Raw genomic sequence first — 25,091 nt, forward strand, 5'->3', positions numbered from 1 at the left:
GCACTCTTCTTCTCTCATGCTTCCTCTCTCCCACATCCATCCATAGTTTTCCATCCTTTCAAACTCACCTTCTATCCAAACCCCCTTATCTCACAAACCTCAACCAGTATACAACACTACTGGAACCTCTTCTTCTCAAACTCATGCTTTTCTAGCTCCCACGCCACACGCATCTTGCCAAGCCTCTTTTGAAATGATCAATTCACTGCCATGCATATATATAGGAACTGCCGGGAAGAACACAACAGCAACCTTCCTAGGATTTTTAATCCTTCGAAGTTTGCTGGGCCTAGTCTTCGCTAACTCAGATAAAGGGGCAAAGTTTTGGGTCCTTATCCATGAATATCCACTGCCGTACAACTCCGATCAAAGTGCCCCCTACACTAAGTTTTTACAAAATCAAACAGCAGATAATCAATATCATCACGAAAGGCTTGATCTTTGTTTTTAAGAAAAAGCATATAAACAAGTGATTTTGATTTCAGAGGGAAAGAGGAAGACCTTGATGGCGGTGGCGACGGCTTCACCGACCAAGCCGGGGCTGGACTGCCAGGTCCCTAAGCCCAAAGAAGGCATCTTGGCTCCGGTGTTCAACTCAAAGAAACGAATATCGTCCGCCATTTTCAAATTTTCACAGAAATGAAGTAGAAAGAGTGATGAATGCTGTATAAAGCCGCTTGGCTTGTTTGTATGGGAAGAGACGGAAAGAATATGGAACAGTCTAGTATGGTCCTAATGAAGATATAGTGGCAGTTATGAGTGGCCAACAGAGTGACGCCTGTGGAGAGAGTAGTGTGTGAACCAGTTCTTTTTCACCGAAAAGAAAAGAAGGAAAAAGGAAGAAGAAGATCACTCTCTAGTGTCAAACCACATACTTTAAATGCACATTTCAAAGGGTGTGTCAGACTTGTGTTTCTTGATGAGGCGAATATTCTGTAAGGGCGCCTTATCACGAGGATGGTAGAGCATTCTAATCACAACCCGAATTCATTTTTGCAGACTCTACTTTTTTCGTCAGCAAACTTCTAGTGATCAGTAAAAGGGTTATGCGAGTAGTAAAATACAAGACCTAGGAAATATGTAAACGATGCTTGTGGAGCAACTAGAAGACACTTTACCATGCATGTGGAGTTAAAATGTGCAGAGACATGGGAAATAGTAGTCTTGGACTCTTGGTTGGTTTTGGCTGATGACACGAATACAGGAAGATGTTTTGGAAAAGCTGGAAGCTTTTATTGTGATATAGAAAATGAAAGACTTAGAAATTACCCACCTGTCTGGTGACCTTACCGGGCATTTGCCCTAAAACAAAAGTAAGGTCACAATACTTCCACCATCACAATACCAATGGGTTAATATTCAAGACATACTACTAATGCTGATTTCTGTTGCAAACATATTTTCCAGATAAATGGGTTTACAATCGTTACAGATAAGTGGGTTTACAAATCAGGTCTAAACCATTAACACCAGTAGCACGGGTATAACGTACTCGAACAAGCTGCTCACAACTTTTCATCCCAGAGTTCTTCAAGGGTCTTATATGCACCAAGAGTCTCATGCACAAAACCAGTACCTTGAATAAACTTCTCCTGCATGATCATCCAAAAAGAAAGTTTATTCAATCATCCCAAAAGAAACTAGATAATGGAAAACTAATTTTGTTTTAGCTAATATTTACATTCAAATCACATTTCAGATCACATTCACCATAAAGTCGAATTGTAATTACAAGTGCCTACTGATATATCCACTCGAAAAGATGCACCAATAAAGACTACTTATAGAAGGTGTCATCAAACCAACCTTCCACATTTTACTCATATACCAAATGGCAAGCACGTACAAAAACTAAACAAATTCAATATCTGAGAAAATAAGAAGGCAAAGAAGGGGAAGAGGACAAGGCATTTGCCTGCTTAATTTCAGAAAACTTGGCAAGCAAGTGTTCGGGTATAGACCAATCAAAAAGATCAAAATTTTCCTCAATCCTGGTCTGATTTGAGCTTTTAGGCACTAGACTGTGACCCATTTGCAAGCCCCACCGAAGAACTACTTGAGCAGGAGTCTTTCCCAATTCTTCTGCCACCATTTTCACAATAGAATGCTCAAGGACCTTTTTCTTTCCCATTGGTGAATATGCCTGGAATAACATACGCATCACAACAACAATACATCAGTAATCAGCACCGCCGAGATTTGGACCCCAAAAATGGAAACTCGTAACTAGTCCATTCTGTTCTGAAATCATTCATTGTCATCATAGCATGATTACAACAAAACCAGATTTTTGCTCAACATCGAGATATTACTACCATAAGTTCAAATAATGACTTTACATCAGCATACTCACAGTTAAGTGAACTCCCTTAGATTGACAGAAAGCATGTAGCTTAGGTTGCTGCCATTGAGGGTGCAACTCCACTTGATTAACAGCAGGAGGTATCCGTGCCACCTCTAACAGATCCCCGAGCTTCTTTAAAGAGAAATTGCTGACTCCAATAGCTCTGGCCTTGCCTGAATCATAGAGTGCTTCCATTGCTTTCCAAGTAGCAGGTATATTAGGTTGAGTGAGCTTTCCATTTTTTATGCTGACTGGCCAATGGATCTACCAAAAGTTTAATCACATTCAACAGCAGATAGACAACCAAACTATATTTATGAACATACGAAAACTAGATAAACACGCTAGTACGAGTGTGAGATTCTCCAAATTGATGTCTCTTCAAATTTGTGTTGAGTATAAAGAATCAACTTCTGGGTGACATCTTCTTGGAACATTTAGAAAAGGGTAAAGCTTTAGATTTGGTTCACATACAAGATAAAGATCCAGATAGTCAAGTTGCAAGTCTTGCAAAGTTTTATTAAATGCTTTTGGCACATCTTCTGGTTCATGATCAGTACACCTGCACATAATGATAATCATCCTAACTCAGAAATCGGGTAGTAAAACCGTCAACAGCCAACTAAAGTTGAAAACTTCATTTCCTTAATTGGAGAGAGAAAACTTCAGATAATTGGAGACTAAACAAGCTAAGCAGAGTTTCAACTAATGCAAGTGGAAACAAACCAGAGTTTGGAAGTGATCCATAAATCCTCACGCTTCACCATCCCATCATCACACAGCTTCTTCAGAGCATCACCAATCTACATACACCACAAACAATTATGAAGCTAAATAAATAAACAATAGCAGAAATTGGCATATGAAATTTTCAAGAAATGAGCATTCATCAGAAAGGAAAAAAAGAAGCTTGAAGGTGTGGTGTCACCTCCTTCTCGTTGCCATACATTTGAGCACAATCAATATGACGATACCCAACCTGCACACAATTCAGATGCTATATGAGCAACTCAACTCAATTTTAGTAAGATTGTCAAAAAAAAAAAAAGGAGACTCAATTTAGTGATGGGTATTGAAGGATGAGAGCACCTTAATGGCAGTGGTGAAGAGGTCGACGGTGAGATGAGGTTCGGTGCGGAATGTTCCTAAGCCGACCGAAGGCATCTTGGCGCCTGTGTTCAGCACAAAAAAACGAATTGGGTTCGCCATTCTCTCTCACTCTGCGAGTCCGTGCCGTAATTTCCAACATATTCCAACCACGGGTCAAACACTGCATATATTTTAGGAGGCTGTCGAAAGTCTATTGTTTTTGTTTAGGGTTATTTTTCATTTTTTTCCTTGCAAGTTCTACAGTACTTTGTCAACATTTGACAAATTTCTATAGACCAGATTCTTATGAGTGGGAGAATTTTAAACACGGTCCGCATGCCAAACTAATGAACCTGATGTGCTCTGAGTTACATTTTCTGTTTAATTCAGTAGGATTATAAGACCAAACATCTGATGTAGTAACTGCAACATCATTCATAAACTCTCATGGCGCAGGTAATAGATTGTATCTGAAACTATCATATGAGCCAAAAACATCGTTCAGCAGAAGTGCCAATTAACCCTTCTGCATTGAAAATCAATCTACAACCAAATAAACTAGCCGAAGAAGGCATAAAGAAGAGCCAAATGTTTTCTAACATCCACGGTATGCTCACTACTCTCCATCCCAGAGTTCCTCAATGGTCTTGTAAAAACCGTGAGTCTTGTGGACGAATGCAGTACCTTTAAGCAGCCTCTCCTGCAAGGAAAGTGGTAATATTTACAACGTCAAACACCAAAAACATAGAAATGATCAGGAGAGTTGCAAGTGGTTACTGATTTTTGATACTGAACATGCACAACGTCACCAATTTGAAGCTTCCCGGTCAGAAATTTCATTCATAATTCATAAATCATTATTTAAGCGCCAAAGAACAAACACAAAGGTGCTACCAAACAGAGCTTCCTTTTAGAATTACTTCACATAGAATGATAAGCAAACACAAACACTAGATCAAATTAACAGTGTGAAGAAAAGAAAAGAAGGGGATAAAGGAATAGGCACTTGCCTGCTCAATTTCAGAAAACTTGGCAAACAAGTTATCAGGTATAGACCAATTGAAAATATTAAAATTTTCCTGAATCCTCATCTGATTTGTGCTTTTAGGCACTACACTGTGACCCATTTGTATCCCCCACCGAAGAACTACTTGTGCAGGAGTCTTGCCCAATTTTTCTGCCACCATATTCACAATAGAATGTTCAAGCACCTTTTGCCTTCCCAATGGTGCATATCCCTGCAATAAGATTATCATCACAAGTTGCAACCAGCATTTATTAATTATTAGTCCATGCTGAGTTTGGGAACGGCAGAACTGAAAAACTAGGCCATTCCATTCCCAAAGCATTCACAGAAGTCCATGTCATCAGAACAAAACTAGATCATTGCTCAAGATTGAGATATTACTATCCATACAAACAATATATGAACTTATATCAGCATACTCACAGTTAAGTGGATTCCCTTAGATTTACAGAAAGAATGCAGCTTAGCTTGCTGCCATTGAGGGTGCAACTCAACTTGATTAACTGCTGGATGTATTCGTGCCACCTCTAACAGTTCTCCAAGCTTCTTTGATGAGAAATTGCTGACTCCAATTGCCCTGGCCTTGCCCGAATCATACAGTGCCTCCATTGCTTTCCATGTACTGGGTATGTTAGGTGTGGTAAATTTTTCAGGATCAGAGCCAACTGACCCCTTTTTCATGCTGACTGGCCAATGCATCTACCAAATTTATATGACAGTCATAGCAAATAAACAACTACAAATCATTACTCTAAGAACACCAGAGAACAAAATAAATTTCCTAGTGAGACTCAAGCACATGTCTCGAATTACTGTGCAGAATGTGATTACTCATTTCCATCTGACCTCCAAAATCATATTAAGAGCATCAAACCCACTGACTTGGTCACATTCCTTGGTATAAATACAATAAAGCTTAAAAGTAGTCCACATACAAGATAAAGATCCAGATAGTCAAGTTGCAAATCTTGTAAAGTTTTATCAAATGCCTTTGGTACATCTTCTAGTTCATGATCAGTACACCTGCACATAATCTCAATTCTTACTCAGATAATCTTCCGGTTTCCATAAAGTAAAAAAAATTCAACAAGATTTTGAATGCTAGAAAATCTAAGCAGAGTTTTAAACCAATCTCCAAGTGTAAACAAACCAGAGTTTGGAAGTGACCCATAATTCCTCACGCTTCACTATCCCATCATTACATAGCTTCTTCAAAGCATCACCAATCTACCACAAACCAGAAACAGCTCTCAAAAGTTTAAATCAAAGGTGTAAATTTTCAAAGAATGAATCTTTGAAATTCTGGTGTCTACCTCTTTCTCATTGCCATACATTTGGGCACAATCAATATGGCGATATCCAATCTGCCCATGAAAAGGAACGAACCCAAATTAAGCTCAGCATTTCCTCAAAGAAATTGGCATTGAAGGTTTAGAGGTGAGAAAAGAGTGAGTGACACCTTAATTGCAGAGGTGAGGACGTCGCCGACGAGATGAGTATCGGAGCGATAAGTGCCTAAGCCTAAAGAAGGCATCTTGGCGCCGGTGTTCAACTCAAAAAACCGAATTGCGTTCGCCATTTTCTCTCTGCCTCTTTGGCTCCAAACTCATCGCCGGTTCAGATATTACAATCCCGTTCCCTTCCGTAGAGCGACACTTGGCAGTTTATAAGGCTCTTTTATTTTTTTTTATTTTTTAATAGTAGATGACTAAGTTATAACAGTTCGTTTATGATATATTAATGTATGAATACTTCATATACGATATTGAAGTAGATCGGTTCTATGCATTTTGTAGACTAGTTAGCTTGATCTAAATCTAGTTTTTTTTTTTGTTTTTTTTTTAAATGGATCTAAATCTAGTGTATGAATATAAGGAGTTAGATTATTTATAGGGAGTGTGATCTATATTTGATATACCGATATGTGAACATAACGTACATCTTCTACATTTGACTCCATTTGCATTTATTTCTTTGATTGGATTTTGGTTTATCTGACATGTTCAGGCTATGAAGCCAAATAGTGGAGTGAACTCAAAACTACTGGTTTTTGTGTATGTATCATGTACAGGGTTTTCGCTTCTGGTGAGATTAAATTCTAGGATGCATAGAGATTGTGTGGATTACTGGATTTTAGTCCAGACACAACTGTGCAAAATCAGTCTGGATAAATACTGCATTTGATATTTCAATGAAATTTATTAGCAATTCCCTGAAATTGTGGATGAAGTACAGAGGTGCCAGAACTACTGGACTCACCCATCGGCATTGAGACATTGAAACTCAAACTAGTGAAACTACAACCAAAAGAAAGAACGAGCTAAAGGCATGAAGAAAAGGCAAATGTTTCTGTAACATCTAGCATCTGCTCACAACTCTCCATCCCAAAGTTCCTCAATGTTCTTGTAGAAACCGTGAGTCTCATTGACGAATCCAGTGCCTTTAACTAGCCTCTCCTGTGAAAAAGTAGAGAATATTACAATGAGAAAACACCAAGTACATATAAATGACCATGAAGTTGCAATGCCAATTGATTCATCAATCCATTGAACATAAACAACAAAGATTTGAAGCTAGTCAGGTCTCATTCCTAGTCTAATGATGATAAGCACCAAATATCACCGAAAGATGAATGGAATTCAAGAACAAAAAGACTGAACAGAGAAGTAATAAAGACAAGATGCCTGCCTGCTTTATATCAGAAAACTTCGAAACCAAGTCCTCAGGTATGGACCAATCAAAAACATCAAAATTCTCCTTGATCCTCGCCTCCTTTGTGCTCTTAGGCAGCACACTGTGACCCGATTGTAGCCCCCAATGGAGAGCCACTTGTGCAGGAGTCTTGCCCATCTTCTCTGCTACCAATGCAAGAACCGGATTCTTAAGGACATCACCCTTAATACTACTTGTACCTGGGGATCCCAATGGCGAATACCCCTGAAATGAGAAATTCGTTACAATATGATACAAGCAATCACTAATCCTCAGCAGGTGCATTTGGAAACCAAAAGAAGAAAACTTTGTTATGCATCAGGCTATCAGAATACTCACAGTTAAGTGGACTCCCTTAGATTGGCAGAATGCTTTTAGCTTTGGCTGCTGCCATTGGGGGTGCAATTCCACTTGGTTAACAGCAGGAGGTATGCGTGCCACCGATAACAGATCTCCAAGTTTTTTTGTGGAAAAATTGCTAACTCCTATAGCCTTGGCCTTGCCAGAATCATACAGTGCTTCCATTGCTTTCCAAGTACTTGGTAGGTCTGGTTGGGATAAGTTTTCAGGTTTAAAGCCTGCTGAGCCCTTTTTCATGCTGACTGGCCAGTGAATCTACAAACAGTTTTCGACAATTAGTGGCAAATAGACGAGGATTATATCAGTCTATGGAAATAGTGAGACTTGCAAGGTTGCTGTCTGTGCTTAATGGCCTGTACTATATCCTTCTTTCCTGATATAAACAAACTCCATAGTTACATATTGAAATCTGCCTAATAAGAAAATGCTATGCTGTTACTCTGTTAGACGCATATCAAGTCCAGACATTGGTCGATTTGACTTGTTTAAATGCACGATCTAGATTCACCCTCCGCAAAACATAACATGTCAGATTGTTTGACAAGACAATATAACCGAGGATTTAACGTGGTTTACGTACTAGGTACAGATCGAGATAGTCGCTTTGCAAGTCCTGCAGAGTGCTATCTAGTGCCTTTGGCACATCTTCTGGTGCATGATTACTACACCTGCACAGTGCACACAAATATATAATTTCAAATTTTCAAGCTTCAAAATTTTCAACTACATAATCATCACCAAAGAAAAGACATTTACAATCACATAGTAAAAGACCAAAAGAGTGTAAAGTTCATAAGCTGACCAGAGTTTTGAAGTGATCCACAAGTCCTCACGCTTCACTACACCATCATCATATAGCTTCTTCAGAGCACAACCTATCTACACAATCCAGTATTGAATATTGAACATCTAAATCACATAATGAAAGAAACAAAATCGAATTCAATCAAGTATTAAAACTTTGAATACCTCTTTTTCGTTTCCATAAATTTGAGCACAATCAATATGCCTATACCCAACCTGCATTAACCACCATTTGAGTCATTTCAGACACAGACACATGCAAAAAAAACACTGCACCATTATTGTAATACCTTGATGGCGGCGGTGACGGCATCGCCAACGGCGCCGGGTTCGGCCTGCCACGTCCCCAAACCGACGGCCGGAATCTTGGCTCCGGTATTCAGCTCAAAGAATCGAATCGCTTTCGCCATTTTTTCCGAGTAACAAAAAAAATGAGAATGCGCGATTACTGTGGAATAGAAACTCATGTATTATATACACGTCACATATGACTGTTGACTTTGACTGGTGATGTCATAGGGTGACAAAATTGTAAATAAGGCACGAACTGGGGTCCTGGAGTTTGCTGAAAAGGTGAGACGTTGATATGTGGACGGCCATTTAACGAAGAGTTTGGCAATAATTTAGGATCAAATATTACCTATGGAATTAATATTACTTTTAATGTTAATTCTAGGTACATTCTTTGAATTTTTGCAATGAATCTGGTGACTTTTCTTTAATTGTTCTTTCTGTAATGGTATTTGGCCTAATTTTATGGCGAAGTGTGGAGACAGTTGGCTCCAACAACCTTAACCCAATTTTATTGTTTTTTTTTGGGTCATTGACCAAAAGCCCCAAAATGAGCCAAAGTTATCTCACTTACCCCAGCAACAGATTTTTATTCCCACTAACACAATTTAAAATAAAAATACTATTCTGCCCTCAATTTAATTAATAAATTACATGCCACTCTCTCATCTCTCTCTCCCCGATCTCCACCTCCTCTCTCTCTCTCTCTCTCTCTCTCTCTCTCTCTCTCTCTCTCTCTCTCTCTCTCTCTCTCTTCATAAACTGGGTCTATATCAATCTTCGATTGGCGACGTGCTGGCTTAGTAGCCGTCGTCATCGTCCTCAAGGATTATAGGTTGGAGTTCGTCCCCGCCGCCGGAAATCTATTCCTCGAAGCTCTTCATAAATGAGTTAAGGTTCTTAGTCAACGGAACGGGATCAGTCTCTCCGACCCAGCGTTCTCCACTTCTCGTTCCGGTGATTCTGATGGTGGTAGGGCAAAGTACAAGCTCGTATCCCAGACCATGGTGCACGTTAGCCAACGGCCCTGCGACGGCGATGGCGTATGTATGCTCTGGAAGGCAAAGCCATCTGACGAGGAGGAGCTGACCCTCAAGACCTGGGATTTCATCAATTTGATTTATCAGTTAAGTCTTGTTGTTAGCTTTATCGCTAAGCTTGTTCATATTTTACTGGGTTCTCCTTGTTGGGGGTTTATTAGTTTTGTAGGGAGTATACTGTTAGCATCTATGTTGGGTTTTATTAGAAATTCAAATTTCTGGACTTGAGTTTGCAGACATGAATGATTTGTTGTTTTTTTTTTTTTTTTTTATGGGAGGAGTGGTATGGAACAGCATTGTAGTTTCTTAAAGGTGTTTAAAAACCCCATAATCATCCAACCCAGATGCAATCCTGTGAGGTTTAAATCAAAGTTTTTTTTCTTCGTTCTATTTAAGTGAGTTTGGGGCCAAAGCCACTTCTCTAGTGTTCTAATATAAATTAGTTTGCATTACCTGGTTGTTTCTACCTTCCAAGGTCGATTGTTAGTCTCATTATTACCCACTGGACATTTAATATCCAGCTCTTGACATGGGTGTTCAAGTCAGTTTTTTTTTTTTTGGTCAAATGAGGGCGAAAGGAAAGAAAGATAAAAAATATATTCTATTAGGGGCAATAGACGACTATTGGGGAGCAATAGACGTTTGAATTGATGTAATCTTTTTTTTTTTTCTTTAATTAAAGTTTTATTTGTCTAAATTTAGGGAGATTAGTTTTAATTTCGGCGATTGAAAGTTCTATTGGAGGGCAATAGACGTCTATTGGGGGGCAATACATGACTGATAGATGTCTATTGGGGGGCAATAAACGTCTATTAGGGGGCAATAGACTATTGGACAATAGACGTCTATTGGGGGCAATAGACCGAAAGTTCTATTGAGAGGCAATATACGTCTATTGGGGGCAATATACGCCTATTAGGGCAATAGACCTCTATTGCCCCTCTATTGGGGGGCAATAGACCTCTATTGGGGGGAAATAGATGTCTATTGGGGGCAATAGAGGTTTTCAGAAAAATATGGTGGGCGGCGGGCGGTGATCGGAATCCGGCGACCGGTGACCGGATTCCGGCGGCCGGTGACCGGGCTCCGGCGAAGTCCCCTATGGTTTCTCTCTTCCATTTTCTCTCTCTCTCTCTAAGTAACAAAGGTGAGGGTAAAATGGTATTAAAAAAAAATTAAAAACAAAAAAAAAATCTTAATGGGGTATTAGGGAAGACCTCCTTAGAGTGTTTTGGGTAAGAGGGAATTAAAAAAACTTAATGGGGTAAGTGGGAAAAAAATCTCTAGAAATAGGGTAAATAGACAAAAACCCTTTTTTTTTTTGAAAAGGAACCCAATTTTATTGTTTGGGTAAGTGCAAAATAGTTTGAGAAATAAATCTCAAGGGTTATCAAGAAGCTTTGTTTACCGAGTGCTTTAATTTTACTCAATATGGAGGGAGAAAAACTATATAATTTTCAAGTATGAAATAAAAACTGAGGGTAGAGACTTCCAGGTAGTAGTTAGTCATTGTTAAGTTTTCAACTGTTTAGGACACATGTGCCTCTTTCCTTTTCTTAGTTTGGCCTTTGTGTCTCACTCTGTATATCTTTTGCTCCTTGGTTCCTTCAAATAAAATTGTAAATCCAAAAAAATTGGGTTCTTTTGTGTTTGTAGTTAGTGGAGTATCGAATCATCATGCACCCAACACCGGTCGGTTTTGCTTTACTCTTTTGAGGAAGTGAGGCTGACAAACACAAATATCCAAGGCATGCCTTGACTCTCCATCTCTCTCCCCTTCTTTTTGATTTGTTGTCATTGTCCATCCGCAATGATGTTGATCGAAATGGGTTTGCTTCTCTCTTTGTTTTAGTTGAAACATCATTGTCTTTAAACGGCTTGCTTATAATACCATATTGTCTCAATGGTTTTTATTTCATTTACGGATGCAAGTACGCAACACTTGTCTCTTATTAGCAAGTGGGTTAACTTCGGGATTTAACAAAAGTAGCACCTAATGCTGATCGAAAGACAATTGGTTGGTGGTTGGATGAATTTTAGAAACATACGTACGCACAAAATAAACAATGAAAATGGGTTGATTTGAAGCTAAACTCTTCTCTATTATTGAGTTATAATTTGTGTCGGTTACTTTATAAAATACGTGTAAGCTCTAAAACAGAAAAATTGTAAATATGACACAGACTAAAATCATATAATAAGGTGATAATTGACATGTGTTAACTCATGAAACTAAAGTTGCTTTAATATGAGTCTGAAACGAAGTGATCCGAAGTTCTCAATATGACTAATCATCTGTATAAAAATTTGAGAAAGTACTAAGTACCACCAACATGCTAGTATCATATTTGAGTGAGAAAATGGAATGAATAGACTATGAGTGATACATAATTAACTTTTAGGAACAAAACGAACAAACAATAATTGAACTTTAAGTTGATTGATGTTTACTTATTGCAAATTTAAAATTAAAATGAAATTCACACTTCTTAATTTGTAATCTGCATTCATCTTTTTCTTTTTTAGTTGAAATTCTTATAAAAAACAAAAAATTTAAGTTATAAAAGACAAAATTTAAGTTACTAAATAATGAGATTTAGAATATAAATTGTAAAATGCGGAGTGCGAATTTTATTTTAAAACTATTATTTGGTACCCTTAACTTCATATTTTGTATTCATTTTGGTTATCACTAACTCACACTAGAGCTTGATGACTACTGCTGTTTTTGCTTAGCAGTTTATCACAATCTATCGAGTAGATGAAAATCACCAAAAATTCTACTATACTTCAAAATATTTGTTGCTCTAAATGTAACTACTAAATTCGCCGAAAAAATCATCATAACAACGAATTATAAACTCGAAACATCATATGATATGAAAAATAAAAGAAATTTTAGGGAAGAGATCCTCATTAGTAGTTGAAGACTTTTTTGCAAGACCCATCACATTTTCGCAAATAAACCATTAGATGTTTAGATATTCATACGTATATCATTTATGCAACTTTTCAACCAAACTAAAAATCGTTAAGGCATTCATAATCGTGATTTATCAGTTATAAACATGACCGATTCATGTTTGACAGATTTAGTTCGTCTATTGATTTGATCTAGTTCAGTACCTTGACGACTAGCAATTTGGAAAAAAAAAAAAATCAAAAATCAAAAGTGATCTACTCATACACACATAAACATCTAAAGATTGATTTGTTGTAATATAAATGAGTCGCTCAAACCATTGATTAAAAAATTCTTCAACTGATTCTCATTAGATGGGCTCCCGAAATTCTAGTCCTTCACCCAAATTACAGAAAGCAAAAAGCAAAAGGAAGTCCACGTAGGTAAGTGTCAGTTCGCCAGGCTCACCGTCACAAGGTAAAGAAGTAATGACTAAATAGACAGCTCCACTCCACCGGGACATTAATGCATATATCTTTGTTTTCCAGTCATTATATGTTTTTGCCCAAATTGAAGAGACACAATCCATCACTAGGGATTTCCTTCCACCAAACCTCAAATCCCACAACACACAGACTGATTGAGACTTCCCATACTGACCGGAATCCAGATCGTCATCTATGTAGACTTGAATAATATTCGGCTTGGTTGACATCGGAGAGAGTTGCGGAAATGGATGAGATTGGGGGAGAGGTAGCTGGAGTGAGAGGAGGAGTGTGAAGTCTAGGGTTTTGCATCGGGGGCCCTTTGATAGGAGAAAGGGCCCTGTGAGTGAGTGAGTGAGTGAGTGAGACATGAAGGAGCTGATAGGTAGACCAGGGTCGGTTAGTGGGTTACTCCTTAGAATCGGCCAATTTGGGTTTGCTGCTGCCGCCATCGGAGTCATGGTCTCCGCCGATCGCTTCGCCACATTCACCGCCTTCTGGTACTTTTTACTTTTTTTCCTTTTTTTTTTTTTTTATTAGTTTTGTCTGAATTAGTCAGAAGTGATGTTGGTATGAAAAGATTGAAACTTTCGTTCTTTTTAGAATCTAAGATCATTAATTTAGCTATTTGATTTTGTGAGTGATGATTTTGCAGGATGTTAATTGCAATTTGATAAGTCTTGGTTTGCCTCATTCGGTTTGGAATTGTAGTGAAATAGTGCCTGACCGCATTTAATTGTAAAGATTATGTGCTCAAACTGTAGTTGATTTGCTTAAGCTCCTGGTTTTCGGGGTTCATAGTTTACTTGGACTGATTGCTTAACTATATGTGTCGAAATAGAAGTTCAAACAGCAAGGAGATGAACCGAGTAGTGTTGTTGGCATTCTTTTTGCATATTTCCGCCGGAGATATATGATGGATGCAACTAATAGTAGACAGATAAGTTGCAAAACTATATACGTCGGGCAGAGAGGTGTCATCTGATTTCTTTGCTTCACCTAGAATGAGATTAATGCATAAATCCACTGCCTTGTTGTTATGTAAATGCGGAAATTGTCTATCCATAAGTAATGCACAGATACATTGCCTTAGTATTTTGAAATGTGATACCTTTTTTCCTCGCATGTTTTTCACTGCATGACCTCGATCTTCTTCCATCCCCTGCACTTGCTGCCAAACTAATCCTAGTTTTACCCTTGTCAGTAACACCTTTTGTTTAAAGAGTTTCCACTTATTACCAATGTCAGAATCTGAAAGCGATACTGCGATAGTAATTTGACATTTTTTGTCTGTGCTACATGTTTGATTCGCAATGTTAGTGGATTCTTGCTCATGGTTTTGAGATGATCACGAATCAACTTATTTTTCTTGCTTATGTTTAACTACTCTGTACAAACGCTATGTTAATCTCTGTCCTCTGGTTCAGCTATTTGATTGCGTCAATGGGGCTTCAAGTGCTATGGAGCTTTGGCCTTGCTTGTCTTGATATTTATGCTTTGAGGAGAAAGAGAGACCTCCAAAATCCAATCCTAGTTAGCCTATTTGTTGTCGGTGATTGGGTACCTATTTCTCTCGTCTTTTTAACTATATTCATTTAACTCTCTGAGCATCTTGTAATGATCTATATACATTCTGTCTCCTGCTAGAATATGAATTAGATGTATGCAAGTGTGTCTGCTAATTGTGGGAGATATTATATTTTGGCATGTCTGCGAGTTCCTCATTATGAAACTCTTTCATCTGCAGTTCTTTAACCAAATTCAAAATCCAAGTGCTTCCTATTAGTTTACCCAGTTGCTCATAGAGGAACCTAGTAAGTGCTTCTCCAAGATGCACTTAAAAATGTTTCTTTGATACCAAAATACTTTTTATTTAATTCGCACAACTCTAAAAAGCACTTTAGGTACCACCTAAAGTCCTAAACCACTACCACCCACACATTTATTGAAGTAAATAGGTTTGCATGTCCAAGTGATTTTCTAGGTAAATTGGTTTTAGCTCTGGAGAGCCAGAAATGCCGCTATTAGGCACTACGCAGTTACACCATTTGAAAAAAACATTACATGGTAGAAATTAGGTGACTGTTGTCCTAATTTATGATTGGTAAAGTGATAAATCATCAATAAAATTGGCATATGACTTCTGATTGTGGGTGAGGATAGCTTATGTATATAGTTGATATCATTCCCTCAAACTGAATGTATATGTACATTGATGATTCCCAATATTAGAAGATGCTTTAGCCTATTCATTGTTATTCTTTGGGGAACGGGACATTACTTTCTCCTCCTTTGAGTGAAATAACCAATTATTGCTATTTGCATGAGATTTTTCTTTATAATTTGATGGCTAAGTTTTTATCCCTCCTGATGGAAAGAATTTTGGGGATATTTGTTTTATTATGTTATTCTGGACTGCTACTTTCATGCCAGTTTGTACAGTTAATTTTGATCTCTCCTGATGGAAGGTTTTAGGTTGAATATTTGTTTAGGTTTTAGGTTGAATATTTGTTTTATTTATGTTACGTGAACATAGGATACAGAGCCAACTGGATTCTGGCTTCTTCCTATTGAATGATATCATAAACATTTCAAATTGTACAGGTAACAGCTACTCTATCACTGGCTGCTGCAAGCGCTTCAGCAGGAATAGTAATTCTTTATGCAAAAGACACAAATTTCTGCACGTCACAATGGGATATACCATGCCGGAAGTTCCAGATTTCAGTGGCTTTTGCTTTCCTTACCTGGGCCTTCATTGCCGTATCTTCTCACGTGATGTTTTGGATCCTATTAGCTTCAGTTTAGAGATTCTTGTCTTCTTCTTTTTCTTTTTCTTTTTCTTTTTGTGGCCTGCTGTTGATAACTTGACATACATGTAAGTTACAGCATTCATTTGTTTTCAATGTAAATGAAAAAATTTCTGTAACATGCCTCATCTTTTCTGGGGCAATTTACAGAATGACTGTAGGTATTCGAGTCTTTTTCTTTTGTCTAGTCGTGTTGCTTCGACCTGCATCATATCTTGATCAACTTTATGTCATTTCTAGTTTGCCAAACCTCCAGGATCTACATGGAATTACATAAACAGCATGCTGATTATTCTGTTCTTTTTAATAAATTTGTTGCACCACTGGGAAGTTTAACCCCCCCACATTGAGTTGATGTGCTTGGGGTTCCAGTCCTAGCCTACATGGCAAAAGCTACATGAATTTGATTCCCAATAAATGCCAACAGAAACTTGAGGATACATTGAGGCTTCATTTTTTGACACCAATTGGTAAAATTGATTTGTGCATAGAAGTGTTGGACTTGTCTATGAGATTTGTACATGAATTGAGCATATTTAATAGTTTTAATTTAAGAGACTCTGGGTCAGTGTTGAACTTTAAAAACAAATCTTTCCTCAAATTCCAGAGTCATCTTGTAGGTTGTTCTTAATTCTGTTCCATGTTAGAAGTGATATAATTTAGATACTGATATACAAGGGTGATCAATTGGGTGCAGAGAATGTAAATGGCTACTGTGGAAATGTTGAATAACAGCGAAAGTTTGAGTAAATTGAAGCTATAAACTTCGTCCCCAGAGGTCTGTGATCTATCTTGGGCTCTATTACTTATAAACCGTTGTTATTCCGGCTCCGTCAAAACTAAATGAACTAGTACAGAACACGGAATATGTTGGTGCACAGTCTCCCTCAATTTTTCCAACCTTCGCCATGCTTAAACCTAGCATCTACATAGTAGTTACAAAATAGGTTGCTTATGTGACACAAAACCTTATAAATAAAGGCTTAGTTAGTTTCTTGGAGGCTTGAAATTTTTGTTGTCAAATTACTTGAAACATTGGCTTCGACATTCCCTTGAAGGTTGAAACCTTTACACAGGTGCAATGCACTCTTCTCGTTCATGAATCCTTACTTGATTGCCATGAAGTAACAAGAATCTGACATGCTGGAAAGTATTTCTGTCTTTTGCACGAGTATGTTCCCCTGTCCACTTAAAATTTCAAGATCCGAGATGTTTAGCAACCATAAAAATGTAATTCCTCAATTTCCAGTTCCAGAGATTTTTCTTGGTTTCATTTTACACTTGTCATTTCCATAATGGTCATTGACGAGCAAGCTTCCATCATATTGGAAACTGAGTTGATCTTATACATTAGCTGATCTCATAACCCATGACAGGATACAAGATTATTACAGTTCTTAAGGTGATATAAACAAAGTTGTAATTTCAATCATATTTTGTATTATTTAACTTGAGAATAGGATTGTATTAGCAGAATATTGACCCTTAACCAGGAGTAGATTGATTTTCTAATTAAGCTATTTTTTTTTGTTTAATTATGTCCAAACCAACTGTCTAAGGTTTAGACCAAGGGTTTCCGTTTACCAAATAAGGTTGAACCATTTACATTTGTGAGTTTTGATTTAGCATTTAAATTTTATGATGAAAAGATAGTGAAGTATATACCAAAATGATTTTGGACAAAAACATAATATAAGAACAGGATATAAATATATGAATATATGATACGAAGTACCGATGTGCTGAAATTGTTATTTGAAGACCTAAGTTGCTGAAACCTCATTTGTAACGATACTAATAATGTACTCAATTTCATCAGCAACTTCTTTCATGGAGGGTCGATTTTGCCTCCTCTCATCCAAGCATGCAGCTGCCAGAGACCCTAATGCCTTCATAGTCTCCAGAGCCATTGTGCCAGCCTCCTCTTTAAGCTTAGGGTCAATGGCATCATTTAGTCTGTCTTCCCTTAAAATGTTCTTGACATAAACCACCAAGTTCACCTCGTCTTCTTGTCTGTTAAAATCAATAGCATTCTTACCAGTCAACAGCTCTAACAACACAACTCCGAAGCTATAGACATCACTCTTGTCTGTCAATTGAAAGTTCAAGTAATAGTCGGGGTCTAGGTACCCCAAGGTTCCCTGAGCACATGTTGTAATGTGACTTGATTCGGTCACGGCCAACCTCGACAGACCAAAATCAGCAACCTTAGCATTGAGCTTTTCATCGAGTAAAATGTTGCTCGACTTTATGTCACGGTGGTAAATCCTTGGCTCGACTGAATCGTGCAGATAGGCAAGTCCTTCAGCAGTTTGGTGAGCAATGGTGAGCCTCGTGGCCCAAGTTAGTGATACCATTTTGGTGGCACTGTGGTAACTTCCATGTAGATGATCAAAAAGGGTACCGTTTGGGACATACTCGTAGATTAAAATCGGTTGTTCAAGCTCAAGACAACAACCCATTAATCTGACTAGGCTTCTGTGGTTTACTTGGCAAAGAATTCGAACTTCGTTGAGAATTTGATCGATGCCCTTTATGTTTCCAGCCTTGGCTTTCTTCACTGCTGTGACAGTTCCATCATCAAGTGTGGCCTTGAAGACATCGCCAAACCCACCGGAGCCAAGAAGGTTGTCTTTGGAGAAGTTGTTGGTTGCTTTTGTGATTTCTTTGCCTATGAAATTCTTGGCTGATTTGCCAGTACTACTGTTAGCATTTAGTATGTCTTCTCTGAACTTTGTCAAGCTAGACTGTGCTGATCTTGCAACGTTTCGACCACGTCGCTTAATTATAAAGGCAGAGGATCCTCCAATTAGCATTGCAACAACAGCAAAGGCGGAGCCTAATAAGAAGATATTAGTATAATCATAACCAGTATTTAATCATTCAAAATTAAAGAAAAGGATCTATGAAGTTCTTGTAGGATTAATGCATACCTCCAATGACTGGGGCTACAGACTTTTTCCGTTTGCGTCCTCTCAACTTTTTACACTTGATGTCTACAAAAAGATAAGTTCAATGGCTGATCAGGCTATACGTTTTAGTGAATTAACTAAAGTTTTGATTCAACCTTGCCTAATGAATAAAACTTTAGTAGATATATACTTGCATATCTAAACTCTCATGATGGCCATATAAGAATGGAAAATTTCATTCATTAAAAAAAAAAATGGAAAGCAAAAGCAAAACCAAACATTAATTTGAAATCGGTTCTAAATTAATTAACGAGAATGCATGAGCCAACAATGTATATCAATCTTGATTTTTGCATATTGTCCTTCTAGTTCATTCGGAGAACAAACAAGAAACAAAATGGCAGAATATTAACCATTTCAAAGTTTCAACCACATAACAGAAAAGAATAACTCTTATACTCTGTTAGACAACCACTCTAAAATTAAGCTGTTAGAGAATGAGCGATAGCATATATGACTAGATATGATAAGGATCAATGCATGATAATAATATGCAGATAGAGGCTTACATACTTTGACATATTCCATTGATGGGGTCCCATTTGAACCCAGTCTTGCACAAGCACTTCCTCTCTTTGGCACTAGACGGATCCGGCAAGCACACCGAGTTTGCCAAACCCCCACAATCTACTTGTAACTTGCATCCTGGCTCTTCCGGCAACACCCATTGCATCTCAACCGCAGGCTGAGGCCACTTGCTCACATCCAACGTAGAGTCCAAGTTCACAAAACTCACATAGGCAACACAACGTTCCTTTCTAACCCTGATTTTGTAGGCATTTGAAGATCCACCAGTTTTGTATGAACAACATAATGACAAGTTCCCACAAGCTGACGCTGCCATTGGATTGTACGTGCCTAGTTTTGGAGAATTACAATTTCCAAAATAAAAATAAGGGATCAGTGTGAAAATCTCGCTCTAATAGGTTACGGATTTGTTTAGGAGTGCTTGTAATGTAGAAATGTTTTTCTTTTCTTATAGAAGAGTTGATATTAATACTGAAGCAACTGCTAATTTATAGTGAAGTATTAAAATATCACAACACACCTACGTAGTCGTGGCATATGCTATTGGAGGAGCAGTTTAAGGAGGTGGTAAGCATTTCAGTTGAACAGTTCATGCCTATCACAGTGTTGCTGCCACTAATGTTGAAGGGAAGGTTGTTGTCCAGCAAAATTCCCTGAGATTGGAAATCAGCAGCGACACATGTGTTCTTGTTTGCCACTCCTGGTGGTTGGATCACAATCCGCTGCGTTAGCGGATTAACGGATGTGACTGGATAGGAGTTGTTGAGGGTGTGGAACCACAGTGTTCCTGCATTGCACTGAACCTTGTATGCCTGGTCGCCGCAGTTTGGCTCCGTGCTCAGTGGATACGGCACGGTGGTGCGGCCACAATCCGGACAACGGCTGGCGGTTATGCACCATAACATTGCCAATTTGAGGAGCAGAAAAGAAACCACACTAAAATTCCTCATTGGAGTTGGAAGTGAAGATCTGGAGGAAAATGGTGCAAAGCTAGGCTTGTTAATTACTGCAGTTCTATTCTTAATTCTGGTGTCATGCATTTGTTTATTGTATTTTGTATAATGTAAGATTGTATTTGGTACTTTGTTTCTCGTTATACTGAAAATCCTGGTGTCATTTTAATCTCGTATATATTGAAAGGTGCGAGTGTTTATGGGACCAATGCGACAATGCGTCCTTAAAATTAAGGTTTCCATGGAAGGCGGAAATGTTTACGGCGAATTCGAAGATCCTTGTGTTCAGAAATGAATAGTATCACATCCTAAATTTGCAATATAATATATATCACTCTGATTAGTACTGTTCATTTAAGGAGGAAATATGCATAACACTCTTTTTTAGTACTATTTTGGTTGAACTACACACGTACTAAACTAAATACTTTATCCTTAATGAGCGCCAGGAAATCTACTTGAAATTAACTAGTGATATATAGATTCAGGAATTTATCATCAAGGGACAATCGATAGGAAACTAAACTATCCCAGATTCCAATTCCCTGATGTCAAAATAAGTTTGCTCTGTCAAACACGTCGTGAGCAAGATCAAAGAGATATGATATGGGTTCAAGCTTATACAAACACAATTGATGGGATCATGTGATCCCATGCATGCCACTTGCCCCGCTGTTTGGCTCTCCTAAGAAGACGATGCGAACAGTCTCTTTTGCAGATGCGCGGCATGCCAATACTGTGGGATGCAAGTTGTCTGGTTTGTCTCGGACCTAACTTCTATACCAAGCTTGTGGATGAGGAGAGCACCAATCTCATCACAAGGTTCTTCTACTTGCCTTAACAGAATAAGGACTTTTGGCTTGATCTCTGGCGTCACGATCATCGATACTTAACTTTGTAGGTTAAGCAGAGCAATCACCGGGAAGTCGAGAAAGCATAGGGGTTTGCTAAGGCAGTCTTTAGCTTCTCTAGGTGTTAAGGCGGTCCTTAACTTCTCTAGTTCAACCATAGTTGAGGTTGCTCCTAAGAGGCTTTGATTTCTAAGTAGATAAATTGTTGTGTCTTGTTTTTTGCCCTAGAGCCTTCTTATTTTTACAGCTTGGCTGTTCCTTGCGTCTGAAGGATTATTGAATAGATTCCAAGTTGGTTTCTTATTCGTAGTCGCATAAGGGCTTGTTTTCCTTATCAACTTAGGCTTGGCGAAGCTTTAACCCAATAATAATAGAAAGCTTATTTTGGACCGTAGGTATCTGCCCAGTAGACTCACTATGTCAAAAAGGCCTTCAGACGACAGAACAGTTATGTCGTCTGAACGAACAAAAATGTGTCGTCTAGTACGATGTCGTCTCTTGGGCGTATCGAACGACAGAAGAGTTCTGTCGTCTGAATTTTCAGACGACATAAAAAATGTGTCGTCTGATGAGTTTTGGATTTTGGGAACATTGTGATCTGTTTCTTTAAAAGCATTCAAACAACGGTTTTGTATTGTCTGATAAACAAAACAATGACAGTATTTTTTGAAATACTATTCTGTGAAGCATATTGCAAGACTTATTTGTGTGGTCTGAATGCCCTTAAATAAGAAATATGAAGACTCATATGTAGTGTCTTCTCTCATACAACAACACTTAAAGGTTGTGCTAATTTACTTTACACGACAATTATATGTGGTCGTAAAGTGTATCAGAGGACAATTAAGTGTCGTTCTATGGTTGATTTGTATGACATTTAAGTGTTGTGTGAAAGATTTTTCAATTATACATATGTGATGTTGGGAAATGGTTTAGACAATAGATTTCTGTTGTGTCAATCTCATTACGACGACAATTTACTGTCGTTTGAGATTATTTAGACGACAAATTTTTGTGGTCTAAATATAACAAGGACCACTAATAGTACGTGTTTTATATTGTCTGTAATCACGTCCAATCACACTTATTTGTTGTTGTTATACACTGTGCAGCTGCAACCACACATTTTGGTGTGCTTTTGTTGTAGCATGCAGTTTGTGATGACACATTTTAGTAGTCCCCTGTACAATTGGTATGCATGCATTCTGGAAATTAAAATTGCCCATTAATGAAAGTATGAAACCATAAAATCCACATTCAAAATCATTCATTGCAATTTCCATTAATCCACTAGTATCTCATGTACACAAACTTAATCATGAACTTCAGTTCAAAATAACTCATATATACTAATCTGGATCTGAAGACAAGTCTAAATGCTTAATGAATGAAAAATTTCTACTAGACACAAGTTAATAAAGGAACTAGCTAGCTATACTGCTGTACTGCTGTACTAGTTTCACAATCTGATCATGAACGGAATCACCCAAATCATAGAAGTGGTCATAGAAAACGGAATGGCCAGTGAGCTTGCAGAGACACAAACCTGCTGACCCATTGCAGAGACACAAATCTTTCTTGACCCCCATATAGACTTATGCTGCATATTACAAGAGCAACTAGTCTTCATTCTCAATGAGGAACAAGATATTGCAGAAAAAAGAACAAAAACCTTTGCTGCAAATCTGGTAGGTGGTCTACTCGTCTGCATTTAACTCATGTGCAGCTTAGTGAGGCATTTAACTCATCTGCAGAAAAGATACAAGCTACGTAAATATAATTAAATATAATAATACCATGACCATTATCAAAATTCAGGCATTGGTCAAACCTATCAATACTCTGATATATGATTTTGCATCATATTAATTTGAAGCTGGTATTGTACAGTTCAGATAAAGCCGAAGTAAGTACATTATATTTATCAACAAAGAGATGACTCAGATGAGTTCATCAAATACAGAACATACTTATCAGAAAAATCAGAAAACTCCAAGTGTAATGAATTATGATGATGTTTAAGGAAAACATGCTGAAGTACTTACACATTGAGAAGAGATGAGCTTTTCGATTCAGAGAGAGCGCCATTCAACTTATTGTTTCCAAGAAACCTAATCATGAAGACAGAAATACATGCCTCAATTAGTACTTGAAAGAGTACATTTAGGAGGAAAATAAAACAAGTAAGAGCTTAACAGAGTGGAATTTTACTGAGTTGCAAGAAGAGAAGAAGACCATCACTTTCTTTGATAGATTCCTCGTCAGGAAAGAATATAGGAGAATAAAATCTCTTGGCACTTGGCACAAGACAATAGTCCTGTTGCAGTCCTATATTCGTGGCCTGTAGTGCACACAATCTTGGCAGGTTATAAAGATTACGGCTAAAATACAAGAATAAATAGGTCTATATGAGTATGAAGTAGACTTAATATTTAGTGTGGAATCCAAAAGACCAGTTGGATTCCTACCTTAGTTCTCCCATCATCCACATCTATATACATAGGCGTTGTCTGGAAGGAAAAGTCAGCAAGATCTTCAACCTACAGGTTTAATGGGAAATGTATTAATATATATAAGAAGTAACTCATGTAACATATGGGCAATCCAGTCATGTAAAGAAGAGACAAAAACAGTTTAGAAACTACTGAACTATGGCAGCATATTAAGTTAATAAGTTATGCTAAAACAATGAAAAATAATGTGGAAAGCAAGAGATTGACTAACTGCTATGAGTTTGAGATATAATGCACAAACCTTCTTAGTCTGGGTTGCAGAAAATAAAGTTGTTTGCCTATTCTGCACATTCAATAGAAACTTGATCAGCTAATGCATATAACAAGGTTAAAGTCCAATTGCAATTGCAACAAAAACCATAAAAGAAAAAAAATCATAAAAGTTATTTTGAACTGCTGCACTAGTCCTGCTAGTAGAAAAAAAAAAAACAGAAACATATGGATGCATCATGGTTCATACTTGATGTCACTTCTTAAGTTGAAATACTACCCAAGTACCCAGTTTGCTCAAATTATTTTTCTGTTAAGAATATAACAAAATATATTAAGACGGTTAATGCAAGCTGTATAAACTCTGCAAAGGCAAGATATAAGTACTAAATCAGTTCAGACAAATATTATCTGTCACAGGTTATCATCCAGACAGTACAAAAGCAATGTATGGGATTCAGGAACGCATTAAAACAAATGAAATACATTGAACTTCAAACTACATGAGGGATAGCAATACATGTGTAAATGGCATCAATGAATCCCAAAAAAGGTTTAATCAGTACCTAAAGGGTAATTAATAATCAACCCAAATGTTACAAACGGCATACATATATTATAAACAAAATAAACCCAAATGGTACAAATTGCACACTTGTATTAGAAACAAAATCCCTCAAAATCAGAAACATAACTTTGCTTTATTTTTGCTTCAAACCTATTCAATTGAAACTACTAAGAAATTATTATTCCATTGAATTCCATTTGTAAAGAACTCAGCAAATGCATCGCCAATAATTCAACTGGCCCTGTTCATTGAAACAAATAGGTTTCACACGCAGAAAAGGTTTTGTCTTAAAGTTATACAGATAAGGCTTTGAACTACTCATAAACCAACAATGTACCCGTGAGTATATCTGGCAAAGAGTGTCTGTGAATGAATACGTCACTAGCTGAACATAAACTAAACTACATATTCATTTATTCTTACCTACACAACACTCAATGAGAAGATGTTGAGCATCTCTTGCGACGCGTACATCTGGAGGCAACATCTCCTTAATGATCTTGGTCATGCTTTCTGTGAAGAAACAGTGAGTTAGTTTACATCATTCAGTATTCAACTTGAATATGAGAACTAATAAGGTGTAACACATAAATGCTGATGCCCTGATTTGAAATGAAACCAGTAAAAGTTCC

The 25,091-nt window shown here is 37.6% G+C and overlaps 5 protein-coding genes and 1 long non-coding RNA gene across 6 annotated transcripts; 1 reads left to right on the forward strand and 5 right to left on the reverse strand.

The window, feature by feature from the left end:
• Positions 1 to 1,352: 1,352 nt before the first annotated feature.
• Positions 1,353 to 3,617, reverse strand: LOC133720674 (NADPH-dependent aldo-keto reductase, chloroplastic-like). Its single transcript, XM_062147095.1, has 7 exons — positions 3,434 to 3,617; positions 3,273 to 3,323; positions 3,071 to 3,147; positions 2,819 to 2,906; positions 2,354 to 2,608; positions 1,916 to 2,143; positions 1,353 to 1,592 (listed from the first exon to the last, which is right to left on the reverse strand). The coding sequence occupies exons 1-7, from the start codon at positions 3,551 to 3,553 to the stop codon at positions 1,506 to 1,508; spliced, it is 906 nt and encodes a 301-aa protein (XP_062003079.1). The 5' UTR covers positions 3,554 to 3,617; the 3' UTR covers positions 1,353 to 1,505.
• A 27-nt stretch (positions 3,618 to 3,644) lies between these two features.
• LOC133720673 (NADPH-dependent aldo-keto reductase, chloroplastic-like) lies at positions 3,645 to 6,089 on the reverse strand. The gene is made up of 7 exons (XM_062147094.1): positions 5,920 to 6,089; positions 5,774 to 5,824; positions 5,611 to 5,687; positions 5,396 to 5,483; positions 4,884 to 5,159; positions 4,444 to 4,671; positions 3,645 to 4,133 (listed from the first exon to the last, which is right to left on the reverse strand). The coding sequence occupies exons 1-7, from the start codon at positions 6,037 to 6,039 to the stop codon at positions 4,050 to 4,052; spliced, it is 924 nt and encodes a 307-aa protein (XP_062003078.1). The 5' UTR covers positions 6,040 to 6,089; the 3' UTR covers positions 3,645 to 4,049.
• Positions 6,090 to 6,624: 535 nt separating this feature from the next.
• LOC133721519 (aldo-keto reductase family 4 member C10-like) lies at positions 6,625 to 8,783 on the reverse strand. Its single transcript, XM_062148155.1, has 7 exons — positions 8,627 to 8,783; positions 8,502 to 8,552; positions 8,335 to 8,411; positions 8,113 to 8,200; positions 7,512 to 7,787; positions 7,149 to 7,397; positions 6,625 to 6,916 (listed from the first exon to the last, which is right to left on the reverse strand). Exons 1-7 carry the CDS (start codon positions 8,744 to 8,746, stop codon positions 6,830 to 6,832), a joined length of 948 nt encoding a protein of 315 aa, XP_062004139.1. The 5' UTR covers positions 8,747 to 8,783; the 3' UTR covers positions 6,625 to 6,829.
• Positions 8,784 to 13,064: 4,281 nt separating this feature from the next.
• LOC133723967 (CASP-like protein 5B2) lies at positions 13,065 to 16,175 on the forward strand. The gene is made up of 3 exons (XM_062150833.1): positions 13,065 to 13,554; positions 14,482 to 14,614; positions 15,659 to 16,175. The coding sequence occupies exons 1-3, from the start codon at positions 13,424 to 13,426 to the stop codon at positions 15,860 to 15,862; spliced, it is 468 nt and encodes a 155-aa protein (XP_062006817.1). The 5' UTR covers positions 13,065 to 13,423; the 3' UTR covers positions 15,863 to 16,175.
• Positions 16,176 to 17,627: 1,452 nt separating this feature from the next.
• On the reverse strand, positions 17,628 to 20,404 carry LOC133722808 (wall-associated receptor kinase-like 20). Its single transcript, XM_062149674.1, has 4 exons — positions 19,885 to 20,404; positions 19,350 to 19,694; positions 18,798 to 18,860; positions 17,628 to 18,703 (listed from the first exon to the last, which is right to left on the reverse strand). The coding sequence occupies exons 1-4, from the start codon at positions 20,402 to 20,404 to the stop codon at positions 17,628 to 17,630; spliced, it is 2,004 nt and encodes a 667-aa protein (XP_062005658.1).
• Positions 20,405 to 22,397: 1,993 nt separating this feature from the next.
• Positions 22,398 to 23,726, reverse strand: LOC133723471 (uncharacterized). Its single transcript, XR_009853061.1, has 4 exons — positions 23,637 to 23,726; positions 23,380 to 23,509; positions 23,214 to 23,279; positions 22,398 to 22,916 (listed from the first exon to the last, which is right to left on the reverse strand). It is a non-coding gene; the product is annotated as an uncharacterized LOC133723471 (long non-coding RNA).
• Between the last annotated feature and the right edge of the window lie 1,365 nt (positions 23,727 to 25,091).

This window comes from Rosa rugosa, chromosome 7 (assembly GCF_958449725.1).
Source record: "Rosa rugosa chromosome 7, drRosRugo1.1, whole genome shotgun sequence".
Lineage (NCBI taxonomy): Eukaryota > Viridiplantae > Streptophyta > Magnoliopsida > Rosales > Rosaceae > Rosa > Rosa rugosa.